At 42.1% G+C, this 24,427-nt stretch overlaps 1 protein-coding gene across 2 annotated transcripts in view; it reads right to left on the bottom strand.

The window, feature by feature from the left end:
- Positions 1-22,875, bottom strand: part of cacna2d3a (calcium channel, voltage-dependent, alpha 2/delta subunit 3a) — a 130,188-nt gene extending 107,313 nt beyond the window's left edge. For both annotated transcript variants that reach the window (XM_026155216.1, XM_026155217.1), the window contains exons 1-2: positions 22,292-22,875; positions 21,932-22,013 (exon numbers count right to left, since the gene is read on the bottom strand). In XM_026155216.1, the coding sequence (XP_026011001.1) occupies positions 21,932-22,013; positions 22,292-22,416 (207 nt within the window). In that variant the 5' untranslated portion in view covers positions 22,417-22,875. The remainder of the gene's footprint in view (positions 1-21,931; positions 22,014-22,291) is intronic.
- Positions 22,876-24,427: the final 1,552 nt, after the last annotated feature.

The raw sequence follows: 24,427 nt of genomic DNA, 5'->3' as shown, positions 1-24,427 counted from the left end.
ATGGTTTTGATGGTCACTGTAGAGGCTGTATTCATTTCTTAAAGTTCTCTCTTTCTCTTATATTTAATATCACCACACTACAGACGGACAAGCGCCTGTTTTTATGCGTTGTCATTAGCAACAACGATGGTAACACCATCGTGCGTCCGCTTGTTTATGTTCCACATAAACCTTTCACAATAAAGCTCAAGATCCTGTTGAGACTTTTCAAAATAAACTGAATCACGTGAAAGAGCAGATTATTTATGGATGAGAAGCAAAAAAGAGCCGCCAGGTGCTAAAAAATAAAGCTTAGACTCAAACGTTAGAACAGGCTTTTCCCCGCAGCACGCCGTGTAATAAATACTCACAAAGAAAACGGCGCCGTTACAACTTATGTCTAAAAATGTATCGTTTCAGCATCGGTTAAAACACTCTACTCCAGCTACACGACGCGCAGCTGGAAACACTTCACGCAAGTCGAGCTGCCCGAGATTCACAGAACTTACAGAAAATGTTGCATTTTTGTGATTTATATCGTTATCGAACGATAGATGTCTGATATCGGGAGATGAGATTTTGGTCATATCGCACAGCCCTACACAAGGTTAAAATAACTAAATAGAGGGCATAGTAAATTGTGCAGATTATACATTAAGGATAAATCCACTAATTTCCTACATTCCTCATTACGAGCAACTTGGCACAAGGAGTGCAAAGAGGAAGTCTATATTACATACAGGGAGTGCAGAATTATTAGGCAAGTTGTATTTTTGAGGAATAATTTTATTATTGAACAACAACCATGTTCTCAATGAACCCAAAAAACTCATTAATATCAAAGCTGAATGTTTTTGGAAGTAGTTTTTAGTTTTAGCTATTTTAGGGGGATATCTGTGTGTGCAGGTGACTATTACTGTGCATAATTATTAGGCAACTTAACAAAAAACAAATATATACCCATTTCAATTATTTATTTTTACCAGTGACACCAATATAACATCTCCACATTCACAAATATACATTTCTGACATTCAAAAACAAAACAAAAACAAATCAGCGACCAATATAGCCACCTTTCTTTGCAAGGACACTCAAAAGCCTGCCATCCATGGATTCTGTCAGTGTTTTGATCTGTTCACCATCAACATTGCGTGCAGCAGCAACCACAGCCTCCCAGACACTGTTCAGAGAGGTGTACTGTTTTCCCTCCTTGTAAATCTCACATTTGATGATGGACCACAGGTTCTCAATGGGGTTCAGATCAGGTGAACAAGGAGGCCATGTCATTAGTTTTTCTTCTTTTATACCCTTTCTTGCAGCCACGCTGTGGAGTACTTGGACGCGTGTGATGGAGCATTGTCCTGCATGGAAATCATGTTTTTCTTGAAGGATGCAGACTTCTTCCTGTACCACTGCTTGAAGAAGGTGTCTTCCAGAAACTGGCAGTAGGACTGGGAGTTGAGCTTGACTCCATCCTCAACCCGAAAAGGCCCCACAAGCTCATCTTTGATGATACCAGCCCAAACCAGTACTCCACCTCCACCTTGCTGGCGTCTGAGTCGGACTGGAGCTCTCTGCCCTTTACCAATCCAGCCACGGGCCCATCCATCTGGCCCATCAAGACTCACTCTCATTTCATCAGTCCATAAAACCTTAGAAAAACCAGCCTTGAGATATTTCTTGGCCCAGTCTTGACGTTTCAGCTTGTGTGTCTTGTTCAGTGGTGGTCGTCTTTCAGCCTTTCTTACCTTGGCCATATCTCTGAGTATTGCACACCTTGTGCTTTTGGGCACTCCAGTGATGTTGCAGCTCTGAAATATGGCCAAACTGGTGGCAAGTGGCATCTTGGCAGCTGCACGCTTGACTTTTCTCAGTTCATGGGCAGTTATTTTGGCGCCTTGGTTTTTCCACACGCTTCTTGCGACCCTGTTGACTATTTTGAATGAAACGCTTGATTGTTCGATGATCACACTTCAGAAGCTTTGCAATTTTGAGACTGCTGCATCCCTCTGCAAGATATCTCACTATTTTTGACTTTTCTGAGCCTGTCAAGTCCTTCTTTTGACCCATTTTGCCAAAGGAAAGGACGTTGCCTAATAATTATGCACACCCGATATAGGGTGTTGATGTCATTAGACCACACCCCTTCTCATTACAGAGATGCACATCACCTAATATGCTTAATTGGTAGTAGGCTTTCGAGCCTATACAGCTTGGAGTAAGACAACATGCATGAAGAGGATGATGTGGACAAAATACTCATTTGCCTAATAATTCTGCACTCCCTGTAGATTACACAAGTCTATATTATATTAATCAGCTGGAAAAACCACCTGATTAATGGTAGCAGTGATAGTGGAAAAAAAATTAGAAGAGGGTCAAATTCATTCAGGTACTTTTTCAGGATCTGAGTGTCTGACTTGAGCAGGCAACCCTCCTGTTCCAAAGAAAAGGTTCTACTAGTACTAGTAAGGAAGGAGAGAGATTTTAAGATGGGCTGAGCAAAGCAGAACATGAACAATGCAGGGCTACTGATAGCAAGAATTCTGGGATGTATCAGGCTCATAAAGGGAAGCAGCCAGTGTTTCATCTTAATTTCCATTTCATAGCATCAACACTCTGTTAACCGTCACACTGAATAGTCTGCGAGTCTTTGAAATGCTGCTGAAACGGTGCCTTCACTGCCAAATTAATTTGCACGCTACAGCCAGAAAGTTTCAAATTTCAAAATTCTCTTGAAATGTCCTAGTAGAGCTAACCAAAATGGCTTCTGTTTGACTGCCACAGTGGCAGAGCAAGAAAGCAAAAAGGACATAAATAAAGGAAGCAAGCAATTCCACAAAGCAATGAAGGCGTACCTAATTACATCATTTTAATGTCTGTTTAGACTTTTTTTTCCAGGACTAACAATTACCTGACAATTACAACAGCCACATTTTGCATTTCCTAACGCAAACATTAGTCCCTAACTCAACAGCACAGCTAATTAATTGTAGCCTCAAATAACACAGTCTGTGTCCAATCAAAGTGACTGGCTGATGACTCAGAATCCAAATCACAGCGACCAAAACCGTATGAAAATCAGTGCAATAATCCCACTGGCTCACTGACAACTGCAGTATGGCTGAGGGACAGAGATTCAAGGTTTTAAGCCAATCCTGATTCCTGGCAGACTCTGGTGGGCTGTTAAAGCTGACAGGTCAGTGGCAGCTCACACCTGAACTGGCTTGACAAGTTTCTTTGCCAATTTCCTCCCTTTCGCTTTAGTGCCTCTCCTACAGATTCTTCTTTTTCCTATACGTTGAGCATCTCCTGCTTTTCCTTTCTTCCTCTCTGAAATAAAAATACATATCCTATTACTTTTCCATTAACAGTCATATACTTTCATCTGCAGCTCCACTAAACCCACAACAATGAAAATGGCCAGAAGTGACAGATAATACACACTTCATCGAGGTGTAGGGCAGACGCAGAGAGCCCACGGCCTGAACTAAAGCGTTTAGGATCATGTTAGTGTGGTCAGTGAGAATCTAACAGGGTTCAGCTTACCACAGGCAGTTTGCAGCACTATGTTCAGTAGGCTGGGCCAGAGCAGACTGGGCCCAATTAGCCTGAAGCCATCCTCTTCACATCACATCATTATTGCACGAAGCCAACTGACATACATCCAGAAATACCATTTCCCAGGAGAACAGAAATAAATCAGTTAAAGCAGGATAGCAGTTCGATGACTGAAAAGACAACTGAGGAGTCAGGGTTGGTGAGTATTTGCTCAGTGTAATGTCTTCAATAATAATAATGGATTGCATTTATATAGCGCTTTTCAAGGCACCCAAAGCACTTTACAATTCCACTATTCATTCACTCTCACATTCACACACTGGTGGAGGCTACAGCTGCCCTGGGGCAGACTGACAGAGGCGAGGCTGCCATATCGCACCATCGGCCCCTCTGGCCAACACCAGTAGGCGGTAGGGTGAAGTGTCTTGCCCAAGGACACAACGACCAGGACAGAGAGCCCAGGGATCGAACCGGCGACCTTCCGGTTACAGATGCGATTCCCCCTGAGCCACGGTCAACAGAAAGAAGGCCTTTAAACTACAGGGCTGCTACTATGTCCCGCAGCATTACTGGAGTTATCTGAAAACACATTATGTTCCAACACAACAAGTTAATGCTGGAGGACCTGCTCATGTCCACTAGGATTGAAGCACATCAGCTAGTGATAATTGCATACTATGGTGTGACTTGCTTTGAGCACAAAGTTTTCTGTTTTCAAGGCTTCTGAAAAGAATAAAGTGCATGTGTGACTAAAGATAATGACCTTATTTACAATCCCAAGAGTACATGTAATAAAATAGTGAAATCAATGTTGTTATGTCAAACCTTTTGCAATCAACACAGATTTTTCCATACAATCATTACTCTATTTTTCAATCTTTATTGTTGTCCTACCACTCACAGTTACACCTCATTGTTCTGCACACCCAGCTTTGCTTTCCTCTCTTCAACAGACACACAACAAAGTACCTAAAGGTTTAGTACTAAACTCTGCTACAACTGCTACATCAAGGCCTAAAAAAATAGACGAGCAAACCTGCATGTAGACACAAACAACTACATACAAAGAGAACTTGATAAATGAAATGTGTAAAAAAGGGCGGCTGTCACACTAACAATGCTTCTGTCTGCTTGGAGGTCATCATTTAAAGACTGCAGACATAATACTGGATGTGTTGGTATCTATGATTGCCATTTCATTGTGGTAAAGTGTGAAGTGATTAATGAGGGGGAAAACTTCACTCCACAGTAATTCTGAACCCCAATCCCCCAAATCCCAGCTCATTTTACGCGTCACCAGAGAACACTTCAACTTGGCCAACTCGCTCATAATCTCACAGCTGTTTGGATGCCCCGCCTTTGTTACACACATACACACACAGACGTGCACAAAGTGAATGCTTACACTCAAAACATCTGTGGACAGACATGACTATATGAACAAAACTTTAGCAAGAACGTGTGATTTTTACTGATTACTGATTGTATGTTAACGACTCATGTCGGGGCCCCAAAACACTAAACAAGATAATGATGTTCTTTTAACAAAGCTAGAAAAATTCATATGAGAAAAAAGAAAGAAGAATTTGGAAGCATGTGTTAAAAAGGCAAGTAGACTACCCTGAATTACAAGTCTATATTTGGCCACGCATTATTTGATTTTGTTTTCATTCATAAAAAGCATCCTTGTGTGTTTTGTTAGCCTCTGCATGCTTGTCTCACTACAAGTGGATGAGTCTGGTTTGATGAACAAAAGAGACTCAGAGAAGCTCGTGAATACGTGTGTTTGAGCATGTGTGTCTGTGTGTGTGAAGGACAACGAGACCAGTGAGTCCAATTTGCAGTCTAGTCAATGTACTAAACCACTAAAACGAGCAAAAAGAAGAAAACTGGGGTTAAAACAACAAACAAAAAAACTGTGTCGATGTTTGAAAAAGGCCATGAAAATAAGTAAAGGGTAGACGAAGCTCAAGGCACCATTACTATCAATTTAAACACTCGTCCTGTTGTTTCTTTCATTCTGTCATCCTTAAAGACTTGGTAACAACATTCAATACACAGCAGTAGATGTCAAAATCAACAGGTAACAGCCTCCATTCAGGCTGTGCAGAAAAACTCCCCAAATCTTCTCGTGTATTTTGCTAGTGAGAGCCACCCAGACCAGCTAGTACAACTTAATCTTTGGGGCTTTTTGGAGTTTTCTTGTAAACAAACCGTTTTCAAATTCACTGTTAGTCAGCAAAACTCAATGTGTGCATCTCGAGATCTAACAACCACTTTTCCTTTCTTACTGGAAAATGCATTTTTGAAAGCATTTCAAAACATGCAGCACTGACGTTCACGTTCACTAGCCTGGACCCTTTTTCCTCTTAATATTTAATAGTACATTGCTGCGTGGTTAAAAGTAGAATATATAATACTGTCTATAAGAGCGGACACACCGTCTGCATAATGAACTCTTTATACACTCCATGCTTGAAAAATATTTTATATGTAAGAGTTTTTGGTGTTTTGCAGTATGACTGAATTTACCAATATATCAACGTCATCCCTCAGAAAATAACATTTTAACTCTGATATGAAACATTTGCATTGCTTTTTGGACATTTCGAAACGCAGGCGATTTAATAACCTGCCGGACGAAGACCTTGGTAAATTGTTAAATTAAATCCCAGGACAGAGAAATGCAATTGGGAATTGATTGTCCTTAGGATGGAGTGCACTTTGGGCATGTTTGTGCTTTCAGGTGGTTGCGTGTGTTCTTTAATGGGAAAGTACGAGCATGTTTTCTCCTAAAATATTTTCACCAGAACAGACGTCTCGCACTGTCATCATTTAACATAAAGGGCCACAGATTCCCCAAAGCCATGTTTGTAATTACAGTGAACATGGCTCAGGGAAGAGGAGGAGACAGGAGGTGAGAACACGAGTAGAGCTGAGGTGAGGAGAGGAAAGAGAGAAGTGGAAGGGCCTCAGGCTGTCACGTAGTTGTGGCTAATTCTGTTTGTTGCCATCATGTCACTGAGGCACTATTGAGTGTGTCTGTCTGAAGAAATGGGAGAAGAAGAGAGAGGGGTTGAGAAACTGTTTGAAACAATTGCAGCTTGACGGATGTTGCATTCTGCTCCCTGTGAAACACTCTGTATACTTAAGTAGGGGACAGAGGCGCCAGCCGAAATCCACAGCAGGAAATCACTGCTGGATCACAGGATCTCTCAGGAAACGCCAAGCCATTGCTGTGCCCCCCTCCTCTTATATTCTCCCTTGTATGCCAGCCGACAAATTGTTCCCTCAAAAGAAGAGCGCTGGCCGGAGATGAAGTGGAACAATTAATTTCACGCTTGTCCTCCTTGCCTCAAAAGCATGTTGGTCTGAGTCCTGTGTCTGGTGGCAAAGAGACACTCGCCAGAGCTTGTAAAACACACACACACACACACACACACACACACACACACACACACACACACACACACAGATAATGTAGGTAAACTGTAAATTCCAATCAAACACACATTAGTGAAAGAGATCTTTTTAAAGATCTTTTAAAAAGGCATGGATCATAAACTCCTCTTGGCTGGCTACCGCACCTTCCCTGCTGCCCCGCTTGCCGTAACCCAATCTATCAGTGGAGGCGAATGGAGAATTAATCATTACATGGACATGTCTCAAAATTCGATCAATACACTTTGAACGAATGGGGAGGAATGTGAAAACACATGCATGCAACCACAGCCTTGACAGACCACTCAGTCATATAGTGAGACGAGAGCAGGGCCTAAAAGGAAGCAGATAAGCAGCTGGAAACAGCTATCATGCACAGTGGCTGTTTGGCTCCTCAACTTTCAGCACATGGCACAGCACCCAGTAAGAAGCTGAAAATGCAGTGGCAAACCAACTGGAGATTTTTATTACTTTGGGGGGTTAGAAAGTAAAGATCGTCATATCTTAGGCCATTAAAGAGGAGATAGACACACAGTAACACACTGTAACTAATAAACTAGAACTGAAGGCTGTTTTGCGTTGGGCTTCATTACAATGTTTCAAATTCTGGTATTTTGTAGCTATAAATGTTCTGTTATCTCTAAACAGATACTCCTGTTTTTAGACAGACAGACTTTACACAGCGGGGACAACAGGCATAAACTGCACTATTGCACTATTATTATTAATGCAATTATTATTATTCATTCCAAATTGGTTGCTGGAGATGTTTTAGTCATAACTAAAAATGAGATGAAGGAATAATTAAGTGAACTACAATATGTTCATTGTTTCAGGTTTGTCGTGCTTTCCCAGTGTCCTGAGTATAAGAAAAGGGGAAATGGAAGGATAATAGATGAATGCAATGAAAAGGACCAAATGAATAACGTGTTATTTTTGTTTAAACTTTTTGTAAACCTCTTGAATATATGATGAGTGTCTATGTTGCAATGTTTGTGTTGCAAGACAGACACAAAGAAGCCAACATGCAAATATTTCTAGACCTGACTGTACATTTGTTTGTGACAACAAACACATTGCTTTGCTGTAAAAAAATATTACTTACAGAATATATTCATTTTTGTTGTTGTTGTTTTGTTTTTTCCCACAAATCTACCACATCAAACGCAGGCCCCCAGATTTTTTGTTCTGAATTTTTGTTAGAATTTTCTTTTTAAAACTTTGAATTGTACCTTAAATGAGCACTTTAGAAGTAGAGATGATTAATATTGTTTTAAGTGATTCGACATCTATAAAATGCACAGAAAGTTGTCTTGTGTTATTTTTACATATAGCTACTTCAACACAAGCAATCCAGCAGCACCTCCTGACTGTGTGCTGCATTCACACAGTGTTTAAAAGCTGCCTGGAGGCTACTGAGAAGAACAGCTGTACACCAACACAAACACACACATAAGGCCTTATGGCGTAGCTGGTAGAGATGCTCAGGAGTTTGTCCCAGGGTGCACTGCGTCTGTTAGGTATGCACCATTGCCCCGCGTAGTGGGTGCCAAATCTGAGCTCTCTCTAATGACCGACATCTTTCACTGTCCTCACATGCCACACCATTGTGGTGTACCCACAACCTACACACACACACACAGAAAAACAGAAGCTCCTGGCTAATCTAAGCCAGCGTGAAAACATATCTGCCCCCAATTTAATGCATTTTTGAAGAAAATGCAGCCTTTGCGTTAAACCGTATAAGTACAAGGATACATAATCTTCACTCTTTTTTGGGAAGCATGATACAGTTCACCAGAAGCACAACGGCACCAGAAGCAGGTCTAATCTGATCACACAAAACTGATTAATAGTCCACCACCTATCTGTACATGCTTGAATTGAGTTGGTTTCAACAAAGTCCTGGAAAATATTTTTCATGCTTAGCAACACATACAATGTGGCCTGCTGCTTCCCAATTCCACTCTCTGTATTTTCACAGCCTCAGATTGATTTCAGCAGCAGCTAGCGTGAAAGTGGAATGAGAGAGCAAAACATTGTGGTGGATATATAAAGGCAATATTCATCCTTGCAAGTGGAGCTTTATTACACTTTCTGGACTGCAGTTTCATTTGAGTTTGCTTTGAAGCCCTCACAAAGAAAAAAAGGGGGGGGGTAAATGTACCACATACGGCTGGCAAGAATACTGCTGAGAACCGCAGAACATTTATCAGCAGACACCATGAAGTTGAACTGAACACATAAACATAATGAACAATTTGATGTAAGTGTTGAACATAAGCTAATGATGTTGTACTGTGCTCAAATGACTGGGTTAAACAATATATACAAAGTCTACAAATCACTCCATATTTACAGTAGAAGCACAGAGTCTCCAGTGCCCGAGTCTTTTGCCAGCCTCTAAAACATGCAGCTACCTGGGTTTGAAAGATTTGACAGATTGCAGTTGCAATGGCAAACATCACTGTCACGCTAATGCGACCTGAAGATCTTGTTCCACATCATTTCCCAGGAGCGCACTGGGATGAGATATATGCGCATCACAGAGTAAACTGCTTTTGCTAGCACTGAGATGGTGCCTGCTTTGTGGGCTACATGTGGGCATGCATGACGTCAGTATATCCACAGTGTTAAGGACCATGTAACCAGAATGCCACAAACATTGTTTTAAAACATATTCATCATGTGTTTTTCAGTTCTTGTTTGTCTTAGCTGGCAACACTGTAGCCCATGAACTTCTCACATGGACAATGCTTGCATACAGCGCGGCACCATCTATTTTTTTATATATTTATTCTATCTATATTATTCATCTATTTTATATATATGTTATATATGTTTTTCAATATAACAGCAAATCATTTTAACAAATGAAGCTTTCAAAATTGAATTAAAAAATACTACATAAAAATATCATATAATATTAAGTGTTTTTCATAAGATATTACTCCTCTGTGTGTTGCTACAAGCATCAGCTTTTATTTATAGCATGATATTCAGTTTTGCTGCTCAAATTTGACATAACATCAAGCTGCAGTACAACATGCTAATGTTGCTAGTAATTTCTTTTTTTTGGTTCAGCAAACCTTGGGGACCTTATATAGACACTTCACCTGAACACTTGAAAGGTCTAATAAAGTACAATTAATCTTGTCTGTAAAAATAAGTCCTTTTTTATAACTTCGCTCTGTTTCACTATGGGAATCACATTGGTGTGACCAACTACAGAAGCTCCAGTGACACCACGTCTGTCTATGACAGCCCTGTCGGGCCATGATCAGGGCGCCACCCCCTCTTTGTAACACAGCCGGCCCTCCTTACTCATTCTCCCTTTCTTCTTACTTTGAGCTTCCTCAGCACACCCAGACTAACTTGGTTAGCTGCTTAACAGTTCTCAGGTGTCCTGTAGAAGAGTACACTGCCGAATGCAGTTTTCTAGTTCCAGTCTGGATTGTGCTGAGTCCTTCGAAAGAAGTGCACTTATAGTTACGCACTGTGGAACAGCAATCATGTCAAGGTGAGCTGTTCCAGCAGTTCCTGGTTTAAGTTAACAAGGCAGCTGATGTTTGTGTAACTCGGGCTAACACGTTACAGGGCACTAAACATGCCAACCCCCCGTCCACCACGAGCTGGATGGACATTAAGGAATAAGAGTCCTCACTCTTGCCCCCATTGTTCGAGGACCTCCTCGACCAAAACATGGGCAAGCTGGGTGGCGACAACTCTGCCTTCCACAACCTGGAGGACACCAGGAGTCTAGGCCACGAAGTGGAGCCGAAGTTGAATAAATTGGCTACTGCCAAGCTTGATATTCCAAGGCCAACAGCCCAGGATGCTATAAGGGCAGAATGCGACCTGTTTGATGGCAAGAGGCTCCTACTAGCAGCAGCTGTGAGGGGTAGGCAGAGTGGGGCCAGAATGTAGACAGGAGGTCCGCCAGATCAAGGTAGACCTTGCTGCAAGCATTCCTGTGCAGCAGCTGCTGCAAAGAGCAAACCATCACACCCAGAAACAGAAAAAGAAACGTTCAGCCTAGCATGCCAGCAACATTCTGTGTCCCTCCTCTCTTCCCCCCAAAGAGAAGGAAGGTGTTGGAAGGAGTAACCAAATCACTCAGAAGTCCCCAGTTCACCAGCAGCACTCTCTCAGTCCCCATCTCCTCTAGTTCAGGGAGGGAGACTCTTGGACAATTCACACCAAGCTCTCCTAAGCACTTTGTCAGTGTCACCAAGTACAGCCCAGGGTCATCAGACACTTTATTGTGTTTGGGGGGTAACAAAGGAAATAAAGTGTGCATTCCTGTAACCTGGCGGTTTACCAAGGGCAGCCCCCCACCACCAATTTCAAAAGAAAAACAAGAGCAGATCAGAGGCTCTGGTGCCGTGAATCAGCTCACCGGCCTTGGTTTCACAGTGAACCTGGAAAAGAGCTACTTGGAGACCGGATAGTGTACACAGTACCCGGGGTTAAGACTCCATCTCTTATCGCGTCACACTTTCAGAATGGAAGCTCGTATCCTTCAGTCACTGTCTCTCCCTTTTTCAGCTGGGGAAAATAACATGCGATTCAAACTCTGTCTCGGCCTCATGGCCTCGGTAATATTTGATTTGCATTCAGGGCTGCTTATGATGAGGAATTTTCATCGGTGTATCACATCTCTACGGGTGTGCCCTCACCGCCAATCTCGGTCACAGTGTAAAAATAACACCGTTATGTATCGTGACTCTCCGGCCATGGAGGAATCCACCGGCTTTTGGTGACTCTGACCACAGATGCATCCCTGTCAGGTTAGGCTGGAATCATGATGGCTCACATAAATGTGCTGGAGCTCCGCACAGTGCTCATTGAAGCACTTTCTGCCATGTCTCCGGGGGCAACATGTTTTAGTGAAAACAGACAACTCCACAGTTGCCGTAGCACATGGCTCTTCACCTTTTAAGCCACTCACGTGCCAGGTATTCTGTACACACTGTTCGGAGAATGGAGACTGCACCTGCAGGTTATGGAGCAGATATGGCAGAGATAGAGCCAGGCTTCCGTAGATCTCTAAAACACAAACTGTCCAGTGATTTTCTTCCTGTTAGACGCAGATGCCCCGCGGTTCGTGGATCCGCTGGCCCACCCATGGCCAAACACACTGCATTATGCTTTCCCCTGCTCAGCCCGATCTCTCCAGCATTAATCAGAGTGAGGGATCAGGGGCTGTCACTAATTTTAATAGCTCCACAGTGGCCATCCAAACACTGGATAGCAGAATCATTCAGCTTCTAACGGATGAGCCAAGGCCACTCCCAATCACAGGGGTTTCTGTCTTAGGTGCACAGGGAGATACACCATCCTCACCCACACCAGGTTGAAGTTTCTCTTAAAACTGCTCCGCTGTTGGCTCTAACCACAGCCAAGCGAGTTAATGAATGACAGACTCATTCAATTTAACTCTCTTGTTTGCACATGGATCCTGGATTCACTAAAGCATGTTTGAGACCCAACCCAACCTTTGGTGATGGATATATCATCCCGGTGATCCACAGCAGAGCTGCTAGCATTTCCCACCATCCTGGGTTTTACACGGAGAGGTGTCAGTCCAATTGCTGCAAATTTCCGGCAGCAAGCTCGACTACAGACATTTGTGTGTTTTAATAAGCTGGATGTTGCTGCACTGTCATCCCTGGCTCAGGCATTGCTGGAATCTATGCCTCGGGTCCAGGATCTGAGATCCTCGAGTAGTGCCGGAGCATAGCTTCAGAGGGCTGGCACAATCTTGGAGTGAGCTACATCTCCCATAGTGAGAAAAAGAGTGTTCTTTGATAGCAGAGTGAGGTGTTTCACCAACACTTCCCTCCCTGCTTGAGCACTGCTTAGAATGAGGAGGGGCTGGTTGGCTGTGTTAGGATGAACATGGACAGATATGGTGTCATATGAGCTTCTGTAGTTGGTCACGCCAAGGCAGCTCCCATAGTGATACACCTCACTCTGTCATCAAAGAACCAGGAATTGTGTTCAGTAACACAAAATTGTTTAGCAAGATAGAACAAAACAACGATGACCTACCAAATGCCTGCAAAGTTTTGATTCTGATAGCCTGCAAATATTAACTTTAAATATTAACTTTTTAAAGACATGCGAATTTCAGGTAGCTTGATTATGAAATAATTAGATTATTTCATATTTAAGCCACATTAATACAACTAGTATTTAAAAGCTTCTGATAAGGTTTACAAAATAGCCACTTGGTAAGTGTACAAACAAGTCTAACTTTCCTCCGAGCACATCTAACAGTGCTGCACCATCAGTTCAGCATCAAGGTGTTCGACCGTATATTTGGCTATTTGTTCATGACAGCATTACCTTTTATTTGCAAACAAGCAAACAGATAACAGTAGAGAGAAAATATGGTCATCATAGCCCTCAGAAAGTTTCAAAAATGGCAAATAAATTCACAACAAAACATTTTGTCATATTAAAAAGATACATCACACACAGCATTGATTTCAACACACATTTATTCTGAAAGTGATCATTATTATTGACATCATTGATTTGATCCAGTGTCTAACATCTGGTCTAATCAGCTGTCTCATAGCTTATTGCATCGTCTTAATTTCATCACAAACTCTCACACCTAGCAATGGAATTTAAATTCTCACTTTATGGATGTGGTGCTGCAGTCTGAGGTACTTAGTTGTGCTCTATATTATTCTGATGCCTTCTGTCTTTGTTCCATGCCAAACAACACCATGTAATCAATACAGGTCAGGATTGATTGATACTGATCCCCAGTGTCCTATGCAAGTAATCGTTCGTCACTGCTTGCTGCTCAGCATTGCCTCTATGCCATCCGCACATTAGGCACTGCTAATTTACTGTAGTCATTTAATGTATGCGTCACTATTACTGTTCCGTTACACTAACACACAGGGAAGTTATAATACATTTAATGACGTATATGCACGGGTTTTAGTATGCATATCAGACAAGATCTGTTAATAATACTCATGTGTGTTGCTACATTGCTATTCAGTTACAACTGTACTCCTCCACCCTGCGTTGTGTGCATGTGTTAGTTGCTTGCAAGTGCAGGTGAAGGTCATGATGAGGAGGGGCCACTGCTGTCCCACTGAGCCGGAGTTGGCAGCGCTCTTACAGTCTATAAGAAGTGTTGTACAAACAGGGCGTGTTGAAGGACTCCATAGAGCACAGTAAAACTAAATGTGTTTATGTGGGTGTGTGTAAGTTCGCACAGCTGAAGTAGAAGCAAAAGGGTGACTTGGGACAAAAGCTGTCAGCAAGAGCACCGAGTGCAGGGCGTTGTGCTACAGCCAGCGGAACTATTTTTGCAGGTGTGGGCTTAACACTTGCTCCGAACACTGCGGTGTCCCAAGATCGGCTTCCATGTATTCTGTAGTGCTGTAGCTGCATCCTATCCATTATTAAAGCAGAGGGATGGAGGGAGTCGAGAGACTTTGAGAGAAAAGGCGAGAGGGAAGGAGAGAAGATTAACTGAGGGAGATGCAAAGAAGTGCATAAACGCATGGGTGAAAATATTGACAAAGGAAAGAGTTGACAGAAAGGTGAAAGCCACAAAAGTGAAAGAAAGAAAGAAAGTATAATGAATACGTAGAATGACCTGAGCATGCAGCAGTTTAGGACACATAGACACATACGTGGAGGGATTTGTGATTGATGGCGCAGCTATAATGACAACGATGTTCATTTTCCTATTGACAGCATTTCTTTATAAGAGCAATCCTTACCTACAGCATGCAGGGTGGATCCAGACAAAAGGCTATGTGATTGATGTCGACAGCTGCAAATCACAGACAGTCCTTCACACGGTGCTGCGCGCCTTAATGTGCTTAATAGTACTAGTTCCACCCCTTTACCAAGTTGGCTAATCTTTACTCTCTGTATGCAGTTGAGTCTGGTGCACGCCAGGTGAACAATCTGTCATAATTACACAAATCTGTGTGTGTGTTCATTAATGTCCTGTGCAGCCACAGTGAGATCCTCTTTATCTGCAGGGCAACAGAGGCAGAGCTGAGCCGCCGATGACAGTGGATATTTATCTTCAAAGTTCACATTCATCATCCCAGCAGCACCAAGCAAACACTAGGTGTGTATATGTTTGTTTGTCCATCTCTGGCGGAAATGTCAGGAACTGGACACAAAAATGAGCTTCTTTGCAAATGTAAATCAGCAACTAAATCAAATATATATACAGATAAATTTTATAAATCAACTTGGAGAGAATTTGGGGAAAACTCACAAAAACCACACAACAAGCCATCAAAAGGCACTTGACTTTTCTAAGCTCACAAATACAATGTCAGCAGTTTAGCTCTTTAAGAATTTAAGTTCTTTAATCTGGTAGCAAAGGGACCTCACTGCTTGCTCCTGAGCTCTCTACAGTAAAGAAAGGGTGTTTGATTCATAGTGGCTTTCTCAAGCTTTTCTCACCAACAAAGCACTAATTACAGTATGAGTGAGTGGCTGTGTTGGCTAAAGCAGGCCAGCTAGGACATGAAAGGATAGCAGCACAGGCTTCACTCCTGTCAGCTAACGCTGTAATTAACTCTGTGACACGGCATTCCTCTTTCTTCTCCTGCTCTTCCTCTTCCTCGCTTACACACACCTTTACATATCTATCTTTGTGAGGACATTCACAGAGGCTAGTCCTTTAACCTAACCTTAACAATCAGCTGAGGCTGTGGCCAGACTGCAGGGAAATAAAATTCATTTAAGAGGGACTGTCTGTATTATTATTCACAAGTAATTCTAACAGATTTATGAATCCAGACCCTTATTTGCATAGAAAAATGGACCAAGTGAGCATGATTTCTTATAAAGCATTTTTTAAGCTAGTTGCCATATTCAGGTGGGAGGGTCGAGCATATAGTTCAAGTTAATACTAGTTTGGCAACAAAGGTGCATCTGTAGTGTGATGAATGCATTGCACAGACGCAGTTATCTTCTAATTATCTGATAGGGTCACAAATAAAATACTGAAATTCCACTCACTAAAACTATAGCACAGGTTCCTAGGGCATGGTGTCAGTGCAGGAATCTATATACTGTGTCACAGAACTGGATTAAAATAATTAAACAAGTCACCAGCGCTACAGACACGGAGTGCCTCAATTTGGCGCCAATCTCAAGTGGCCATTCAAGGAACAGCAGTTCTTGGCAGTGCGACGTTGGCTTCACTTTCAGCATCTCACACTAATGACTGTGTGTTGCTGTTTTAACATAGAAAGTTAGTAGCTATGGCACTATTCCCTTTATTCCTCATCAGAAGATATCGCTTGTTAGATTGTGTTGCTCCTTCTAGCTTTACCTATACATACTTTTTCCTGTGCCAACGGGCAGTTTATTTTAGCTCAGGATGAGTAGTTTGGAGACAAAATTAGAGAAGCAAGGTGGAGATGATTTGGACATAGGTGAGATGAAGGAGGATGTATAGTGAATATATTGAACAAATTATTATGGATTGAATATGGATTTGCCAGGCATAGGGAAAAGCTATGGGACAACAAGACTGTGGCTTCATAACAGGATAAACCAGTGGATGATGTCACTGCAGCTACATCCATTTCTTATACTGTCTATGCCCTGAGCCAATTCTAGTCTTAACCATAACACCAAGCCTTATCCTTCAAAAAGCTGTTTGCAGGGTGTGAAAAAGGGAAAACTGAGGGAAAAGGTCCTCGCTTCTTCTAAGATGCCTTCCCCTGATCTGAAACTCAAACTGGTCCTCACAGGGGTATTCAGACCTGTCCACCCACACACACACACACACATCACTTTCTCACCTCTTGCCATCTAGGAGCAGCGAAGGAGTCAAATTTAGCAAGATCACACTTTGGTCAATGAGAACAAGTGAGGGTGGGAGAGGGAAGCGAGGAAAGAGATGGGAGGGTTGGGGGAGGTAAGGGAAAGCGGGACAGTCATCAGTACACACCCTTACACACTCCCTTCTCTCACCTCATTGCCAGCCATGCTGAACCAAACCTGACAGCTATTCAATTTTCCCAAAGCTAAATCTAATCTGCAGCCGTCTCCCCCTCACTGACACCGTGTTACACTGGAACGCCTCAGTCATCACCCACCCTTGGCAGCAGACTGGCACCATCATGCATACTTCAACCATAAACACACGCACACACACGCATGCACATAGAAATAGAAAGTCAAATAAAGGGCAAAAAGAGACAAAAATAAAAGTGCTCTTCAAAATAAGTATTTTTTCTTCTGTTTTTTGATAGTCAAGTGAAAACTTACATGAGCCACAATTTTAGAAAAGCTTTAGTCAGGCCACACACCTCAGGACATTTTTCAAAGTTTATAAAACAAGCTGATAATATTCACATATCTAAATGCTGTTTTAAAGCTTTATCTACAAATGTAATTCTGAAGGATAATTACCATGGCCCTTAATTTCTGCAGCTTAATATATAACGTAGTCACAGTTATAGATACTTGTTATTATCCAATGTGTAATTTGGGTGCATTTGCAGAATTTAAAATCTCTCCATAAAATTCCAAAAAGAGAACTATGGCTATTGGAAGACCCGTTGGGTGTATTAAGAATTTCATTCCCACTTTAGCAACAGACCCGCTGCTAACAAAGAGACCGTTTGCTTTGTAAACATAGAAACGTTCATTTATGTATGAAAAAAGGTTCTTCTTCTTTTATTTAAAATGAAAATTACACAACATTTGTAGAATAAATAAAAAATGCTAAATGAAATTTAAATTATATAAGTTATAGTCAGTCATGCTGTCCTCCAAATAAGTAATTAATTTGAAATGAGGGTTTAAAAATATATATTTAAATATACATATATATCGAATCATTTCCATTTCAAAAGCAGGCAATTAGTCGTGCTGTTAAAACTGGTTAGTGTGACTAAAATCTTAATTTGAAATAAAACCAGAATTTTTTCTACAAGTTGTAAAACATCCTTCAGAAGATCCTGATATGGCACCGAATGACATAAATGATCATTTGTGTTTTTATTAATGTGTTCGTTAGATTTCTGAAAGCTTATGTCAAATAAACCGCTTAGTACTGGCTTGTAATACAAGTGTATACAAAGCAGAATTGACCGATGTATGATAGCATTTAATCACATGTCGTATTTGTTTTGTAAATATCAAACTGGAAAGTTTTAATTTCCAAACGTTCTTATTGACAATACTTCACCAAAATAAGGAGATTTAAGAAAAGCTTTGCACGGTGTGCGCTGCTGGGATGGAAACTACAAGATGAACACTGTCACTATATCATATAAACACATATTTCATCTTCCTTGAAGATTAGTCCATCCATCAATTAAATGAATTCTGTTAAGATAATTGAAATAATCCCAGCAAAACAAATTTTTTGCTGTTTTTTATCCTCCTTAACCTTTTCTCTCGATTTCAGAGAGACACACGTGGAGCACGTTTGACTGGAGAACTTAACAACTATTTTCTTTTTGAGGAGCCACTTAGCTCGGTCTTATTCAACTCATTCTTGAGGATTCTTGTCAACTGACATGCCAGTGCCTTAAACCATTAAGCCCTTCTGTAAGAGTAAATGATGTGGCATCGTTGCATAAAAAAACTATATGTGCACCCACACACAGACACGCACACTCTTCTTCCCCACCCAAGCAAATCGGTTCCAGCGTAGCCTTGTCACACATCATTACACCTTCACGTCACCCTCTGCTCTTTTTCTCTGCGTATGTGCCTCTGTGTGAGAGATGGTGTGTGCATGTGCGACTGAGCACGCTTAACGTACTTTAGGTATGCTAACTTAACGCACACGGTGCAAGCACGTACCCTGTTGCCTACTCCTCGCTCTCAGATTCAGCTTATGCTTTTAAAAATAGGATCGCAGACGTGCAATCCTGCTGCCTGATCATTTTTCTTGTATCTTCCATTACCAAAAGGCTTGAAGTTATTTCAGCCTCGCATAATGTCCCACTTCTCTGATTCCAGAAAGCCATAACATCAGCGAGCTGAAAACTGGTCCAGCCAGCCAACAACACGCACACAGACGCAGCCATCGCAGCCAGCCTGGCTCTTATAGACAGGTTGCTCAATGATACATGAAATTAAAGATCTCAACAAAATAGCAGTGAAGAGGGTAAAACACACAGAGCTAATTCTAACTATCAGTGGGAGATGGTTAATGTGTCTCCAACAGAAATCTCCTTTCCTTTATATCTGTGTGTGCGAATACAGCTACACTGCGCTGAACATGCACCGCTAGTATGCATATGAGAAGATGAGTCGTTAATACTGGATTTGTAACAGACCGAAGGCATTATTGATCATAGCTTTTTTTCTTCTTCACACAAGCACACACACACACACACACACACACACACACACACACACACACACACACACACGTGTCCTGACTGGTATAACCTTGAAACAAGAGCTGTTTCCGATGGATATAGGAAGGGAGCGATGGCGTGGGAAGGGATGACAGATCAGAACCGCAGAAGAAGGACAAAAGAAAAAATCTGCTCCCAACTGATTTTATTCCCAACAAATCAGTGTCTTTGCACTAAAGTTGAAATTTCTCAAATGGATTTGAATTGATGAAGCTCAAATCCTTTTGAGAATCATACTAAAAAGTCACCCAAGTCATAAACATATTTAAAAATTATTCTGCTTTTATTCTCACTGAAATTACTGAAAAGATCTATGTGAATTATTTCTGGCAATATTAATTTAGTATACTAGCGTATTTGAATTAGGGCTGTTACTCAGTTAATTAAGCAGGAATTAAGTTAACTGTTTCTAGGCTTTGTACTATTAATTATGATTAACAACACTTGTGCACTTCTGTAGAATATCTCTTATTAAGGAAGATTAAATAGGAAGTCAAATCAAGCATCAAATTAAAGCAGAGTCAACACAAAGGAAGTATCGAATTCAATTAGCGGCATTTTAATTTGACACACAAGGAAGCAGCATGAAGCACAATAGGTGCAACACAAAACTGTTAAAAAACAAAGTGTAAATGCCGCTGAGCACTATTTCCTCTTCATGGTACTTCTGTGCCAGGGTAATTAAGATTAGCGTACTGTTTAGATTATATTCTGTGCAACAAAGTAATTAGGAAACTTTAAAATTTGCAATTTGTCCACTAGAAACTATTTCTTTCTTCGTGCTGGTTTGATGGCGAAGATGGTGCTGAACCGAAAAAGCGGCATGTGTGCGACTCATACAGAAGTATCGTCATTTCCAAGGGAGTTTAGTTACGCTAGGGTCAGAAAGATAACTGAAGAGAGGCTGAGTCCATCTGTCCTCTGCCTGGGGGAAAAACACACGCACGTTTTGGTCTTTTCTCTTCACTACCATCCTCGTCTCAGTGTACAACAGTGTACATGCTTCATTCTTTCTGCTTATTTAAAAGCATATGTGCCCTCAAGGTACATGTGCTCCCTTCTCAGCATTCCTGGACAAAGGCTATTGGACTAGACTGGACACACAACATGGCATAATAGATGGGATGATGTGACTTGTTAGCAAAACTTACAGGTGTGTATGTATGTGTGCATTTACACATCCTGCACATCCTGTGGGACTGTGCATGTGGACACAATTGCATCATAACAGTTTAGTGTGGAAAATGCACTTTCCTGACAAAGTGGTCGCCAAGTCTGTTCTTTGCTCAATTAACCCAGAGGCCTTAATTTGCATTTCATAAAGAGGTCATTACTCTGTAGGAGGGTTATCTTCTTTTTGGAGGCAGAAAAAAAAAAGATGAAAAGGGGGAACAGTTTTTATCCTGTCAAAAAGATAACACCAGTCAGCTGCCTTATCAGCTGCTGATGAAATCCATGCTGTAGGCCCACGTATAACGATGTGACTGCGCACATGAATATGAAGTGTGTGGCCACGTACGTTGGGCGTGGAACTGTACATGACACACGCGGCTCCCGTTTTCTTTGCTCCACGTCAGACCTCCACCCTGGCCTGTGTGACACCTTACAGCAGGGTGGTCCTTTGCACCCAGCAGAGTCCTGAGATTGTGGCCACATGTGTAGCATTTTGTCTGACTGCCCACTGAGAGGTTAGTTTCAACTTGGCCTTTTATCCACTAATTATCCATTAGCCAGTTTTAACTCAAGCTTCATAAAGTGGTCCTCCATTAGGGAAATTTGCATTCCATCATAACTCGAATCTTGCATTAATGCCACAAAGCAGAGTGGAAGAGCGCCGAAAAGAGATTGCAGAGAGGCATAAAAAGAGGTAAGGGGGTGTTACATGTGTGAGAAATATAGCTTAATGCTTTTTTTTCTGACAGTGTGTGTGTGTGTGTGTGTGTGTGTGTGTGTGTGTGTGTGTGTGTGTGTGTGTGTGTGTGTGTGTGTGTGTGTGCATGAACGCAGTGCTTGAGAAATGACACCTATTTAAATGGCATGTGTTCCGAATATGCTTTTAAATCCATGCTTACACAGTCAAAGTGCATTACTGATTCTCAAGTGGCTAAAAAGCACACATCCTGCCGTTTAAGAGCAGAAAAGTGACATTTCTCTCAACTCGAAAATTACCCAACACCACTCAGTTTCTCTCACAAGCGTTATGTTTCACATCTACCCAACAATTCAAAAAGAAGGTATTTTAAGCTTTTAAATAAACAGTCTGCTGCAGAATCACATCAATGCAGTTTTGGACAAAGTGAAGTTTGTGTACTGGGTATATTCACTCCTCGGTACTTCCCCAAGAATGCAAATCTTTTTTTTAAAATAATAAAAAACATATTTACAGTTGTTAAAAGACTCTCTTTTAACAACCTTGTCTTTCTTTTAGTGTTCACAGAAAAGAAAAAACCTACCTAAGATAAACCATCTGGAAATTTGAATATTGTTTAAAGCTTCAAGGGTGTACTTCTGTTTTGACGCCTGAAGAGTTGAGTTCTGTTAATAAACCAGCTCACCTTCTGCAGCAGCTGCGACCCAGAATACTTTGCTGAGATGGACTTCATCTCCCCACCAAACGCTGATGCCCAGAGCTTCACCCTGCGGATATTAAAAAATAGGCACAGTGCACAGGCCAAACCAGAAATGGGGAAAAAACAAGTTAATAAATAAATAGATTAAAGTGAAGATAAAGTTGTTATATATATATATATATATATATATATATATATATATATATATATACATAGTGCATTCAAATAAAATAAAAGACTGAAGCGATGAGGACACACTGCCGGGTTTTTTCTTTGTCTTTGTATAAAGTCTTGCTTTGAAACCACTTTGAAACAGCACTTTCGCGTAAAAGGACATCTACTTACACAGACGGAGGGATGCTTTGGTGGGTTCCTCCCACCCCCGTGACCCTGATGCTTAGAGTTGAGAAAAGTAAGAGGAGCCACGTAGACCCAGCACTGAAAAGCACACCGCTCCGATCCACCTGCATCTTGGGCAAAAATAACGCCCCTACGCGCTCAGAGCGAGTTTTGAGCTTATGCTGCCACCGTAGAGATTTTTCCCTCCAGAGAATCCAAATTTTAAAATAAAAATAAAATGGGGAGCTTAAAAGTCACCTGTGCTGACTGACTAAATTATTCATGGTAACATGTCCAGCTGTTCGGCTGGCGTGGGACGCGGCGATGCGCTTTGGCAAACGGCAGAATCTTCAGCTATGTGAGTTATCCAAAGTGCTGCGGTGTGGCCCCGCTGACCGGTGAGGTGCACCCCGCTATGCCGAGCGACGGAAAGTGGAGCTCGTGTTCACCGGCACGGAAAGTCCTCTCGGTCGCTTAGATTGGCCGACCTCAGCCACGGAGAGCACAGAGTGGAGGTTCTGGGGGGGAAGCGGGGAGATCATCAAACGATGCAGCGCACAAGAGCACGCCCACTCCAATTGAATGAAGCGACTGGTCTTCTCTCTCACTTTCTCTCTCTCTCCCGCACTCTGGTGCGCGCTCGGAAACGCACACACACACACAGTCTGAGGAAAGGCTACAGAGGATGCCGTTGTTGTTGTTGTTGTTGAATTGCGCCATACTTGGGACTTGCCCCTGTCGTTCTCCGTCTTCTTCATTCACAGGGCTATAATAGCTATAGCCTTTAGCTTTCATGTCAGATCAAGTCATGCGCTGTATGCCCAGTTCACTGAAGCAGGAATTACTGCTAAAGTGCTGATGAAAGTGGGAGAACAAAAAAAGAAAGTGTGTATGTTTTAAAAAAAAGACAGCAGGAAATCGGGGTGTCCGGCCCCTTGGTAGAAAAAGGGAAGGACCAGATAAGTCTGCTCTGGCAGTGTGTGGGCATATGGGTTGTGAAAGAGGATGAGAACCCCCAGGCAACGGACCCTCTGTGATGGATCGCATTTCACGTAGAAGGAAGGATTCTGGCAAACCACAGGAGGGGGATCAACACTGACTGAATAGCCTATTTCTACCCCTGCAGAGGGGTTGCTTAGAAGATTGCATGCCTACAAAAGAGTCACTGCTCAGCGACCCAGGGTCCCTGAGCAGTTATGGACTTGTATTATATTATATGTGTTTTTGGTGTTGCTATCCCTCATTCTCCCAGCGTGCAGGTATGTGTGTGTGTGTGTGTAGGTGGGTGGATGCAGGTGTATCTGGGAGCACCTGTTTACAGGCACCTTCAGGCCTGGTGGGTGTGGCCCTGCCAGGTGGTTGGCACACACACCTGCAGCTGATCAAGCCTCGTGGGAGGAGCTACTTAAGAGTGTGGTGGAGCTCTCTCTGACTCGTTGCGTGGCTTCACGTTAGTCTCTTGACTAATTAGTAAGTTTACTCTGCTGCATTGTGGCGTGTCTGACGGCTGCCTCTTTGTTGTCTCCCCAGGAGAAGTGTGGAGACGAGAGGGCAGCGAGCACAGGGTGCTCAGACACTGATTAGTGGGGACAAAGAACACTAACACTGGGAAGAGGATATGTCACAGGAGTCAGGAACGCACTGAGGATTTATTGTTATTTTCCATTCGCTGTAAATAAACGCACTGCTTGCATCCAGAGCTCTGCGCCTGGGTCCTCCTTCCTCACATCCACACGGTTGGCCAGCGTCAACCGTGACAGTCACCTTTGACATATATGGGTCGAACACCAGTGTGAACAGCAGGCTTGGGTCAAGCATACAAAACACCCATAATTGTTACAGAGGGAAGTCACATTCAGTCAGCTTTGGGACTTGTTGTGTCGATTCTGGCCACGAGGATGACAAATCTACATAAAAAGTAAATTAGTGAAGCAAAAACTCTAATAGCTCGTTCTACTGACAGACATGAAGCGTTAAAATGGCATAAATGGGGAAAGATTTCATTATATGACTTTTACTTAACAGTTATGTTTATTACTTTTCCCGCAGGAGTCGGGACTTTGATGTCTACTCCAAAAAAGCAATGCATTATCCTACTTAATTACTTTCTGGAGAGAGTAAGTCATTACGCAATTCATTACA

Source organism: Astatotilapia calliptera, chromosome 20 (genome assembly GCF_900246225.1).
Source record: "Astatotilapia calliptera chromosome 20, fAstCal1.2, whole genome shotgun sequence".
In the NCBI taxonomy this organism is placed as follows: Eukaryota; Metazoa; Chordata; class Actinopteri; order Cichliformes; family Cichlidae; genus Astatotilapia; species Astatotilapia calliptera.
This window is presented reverse-complemented; position numbering and strand designations above follow the sequence as displayed.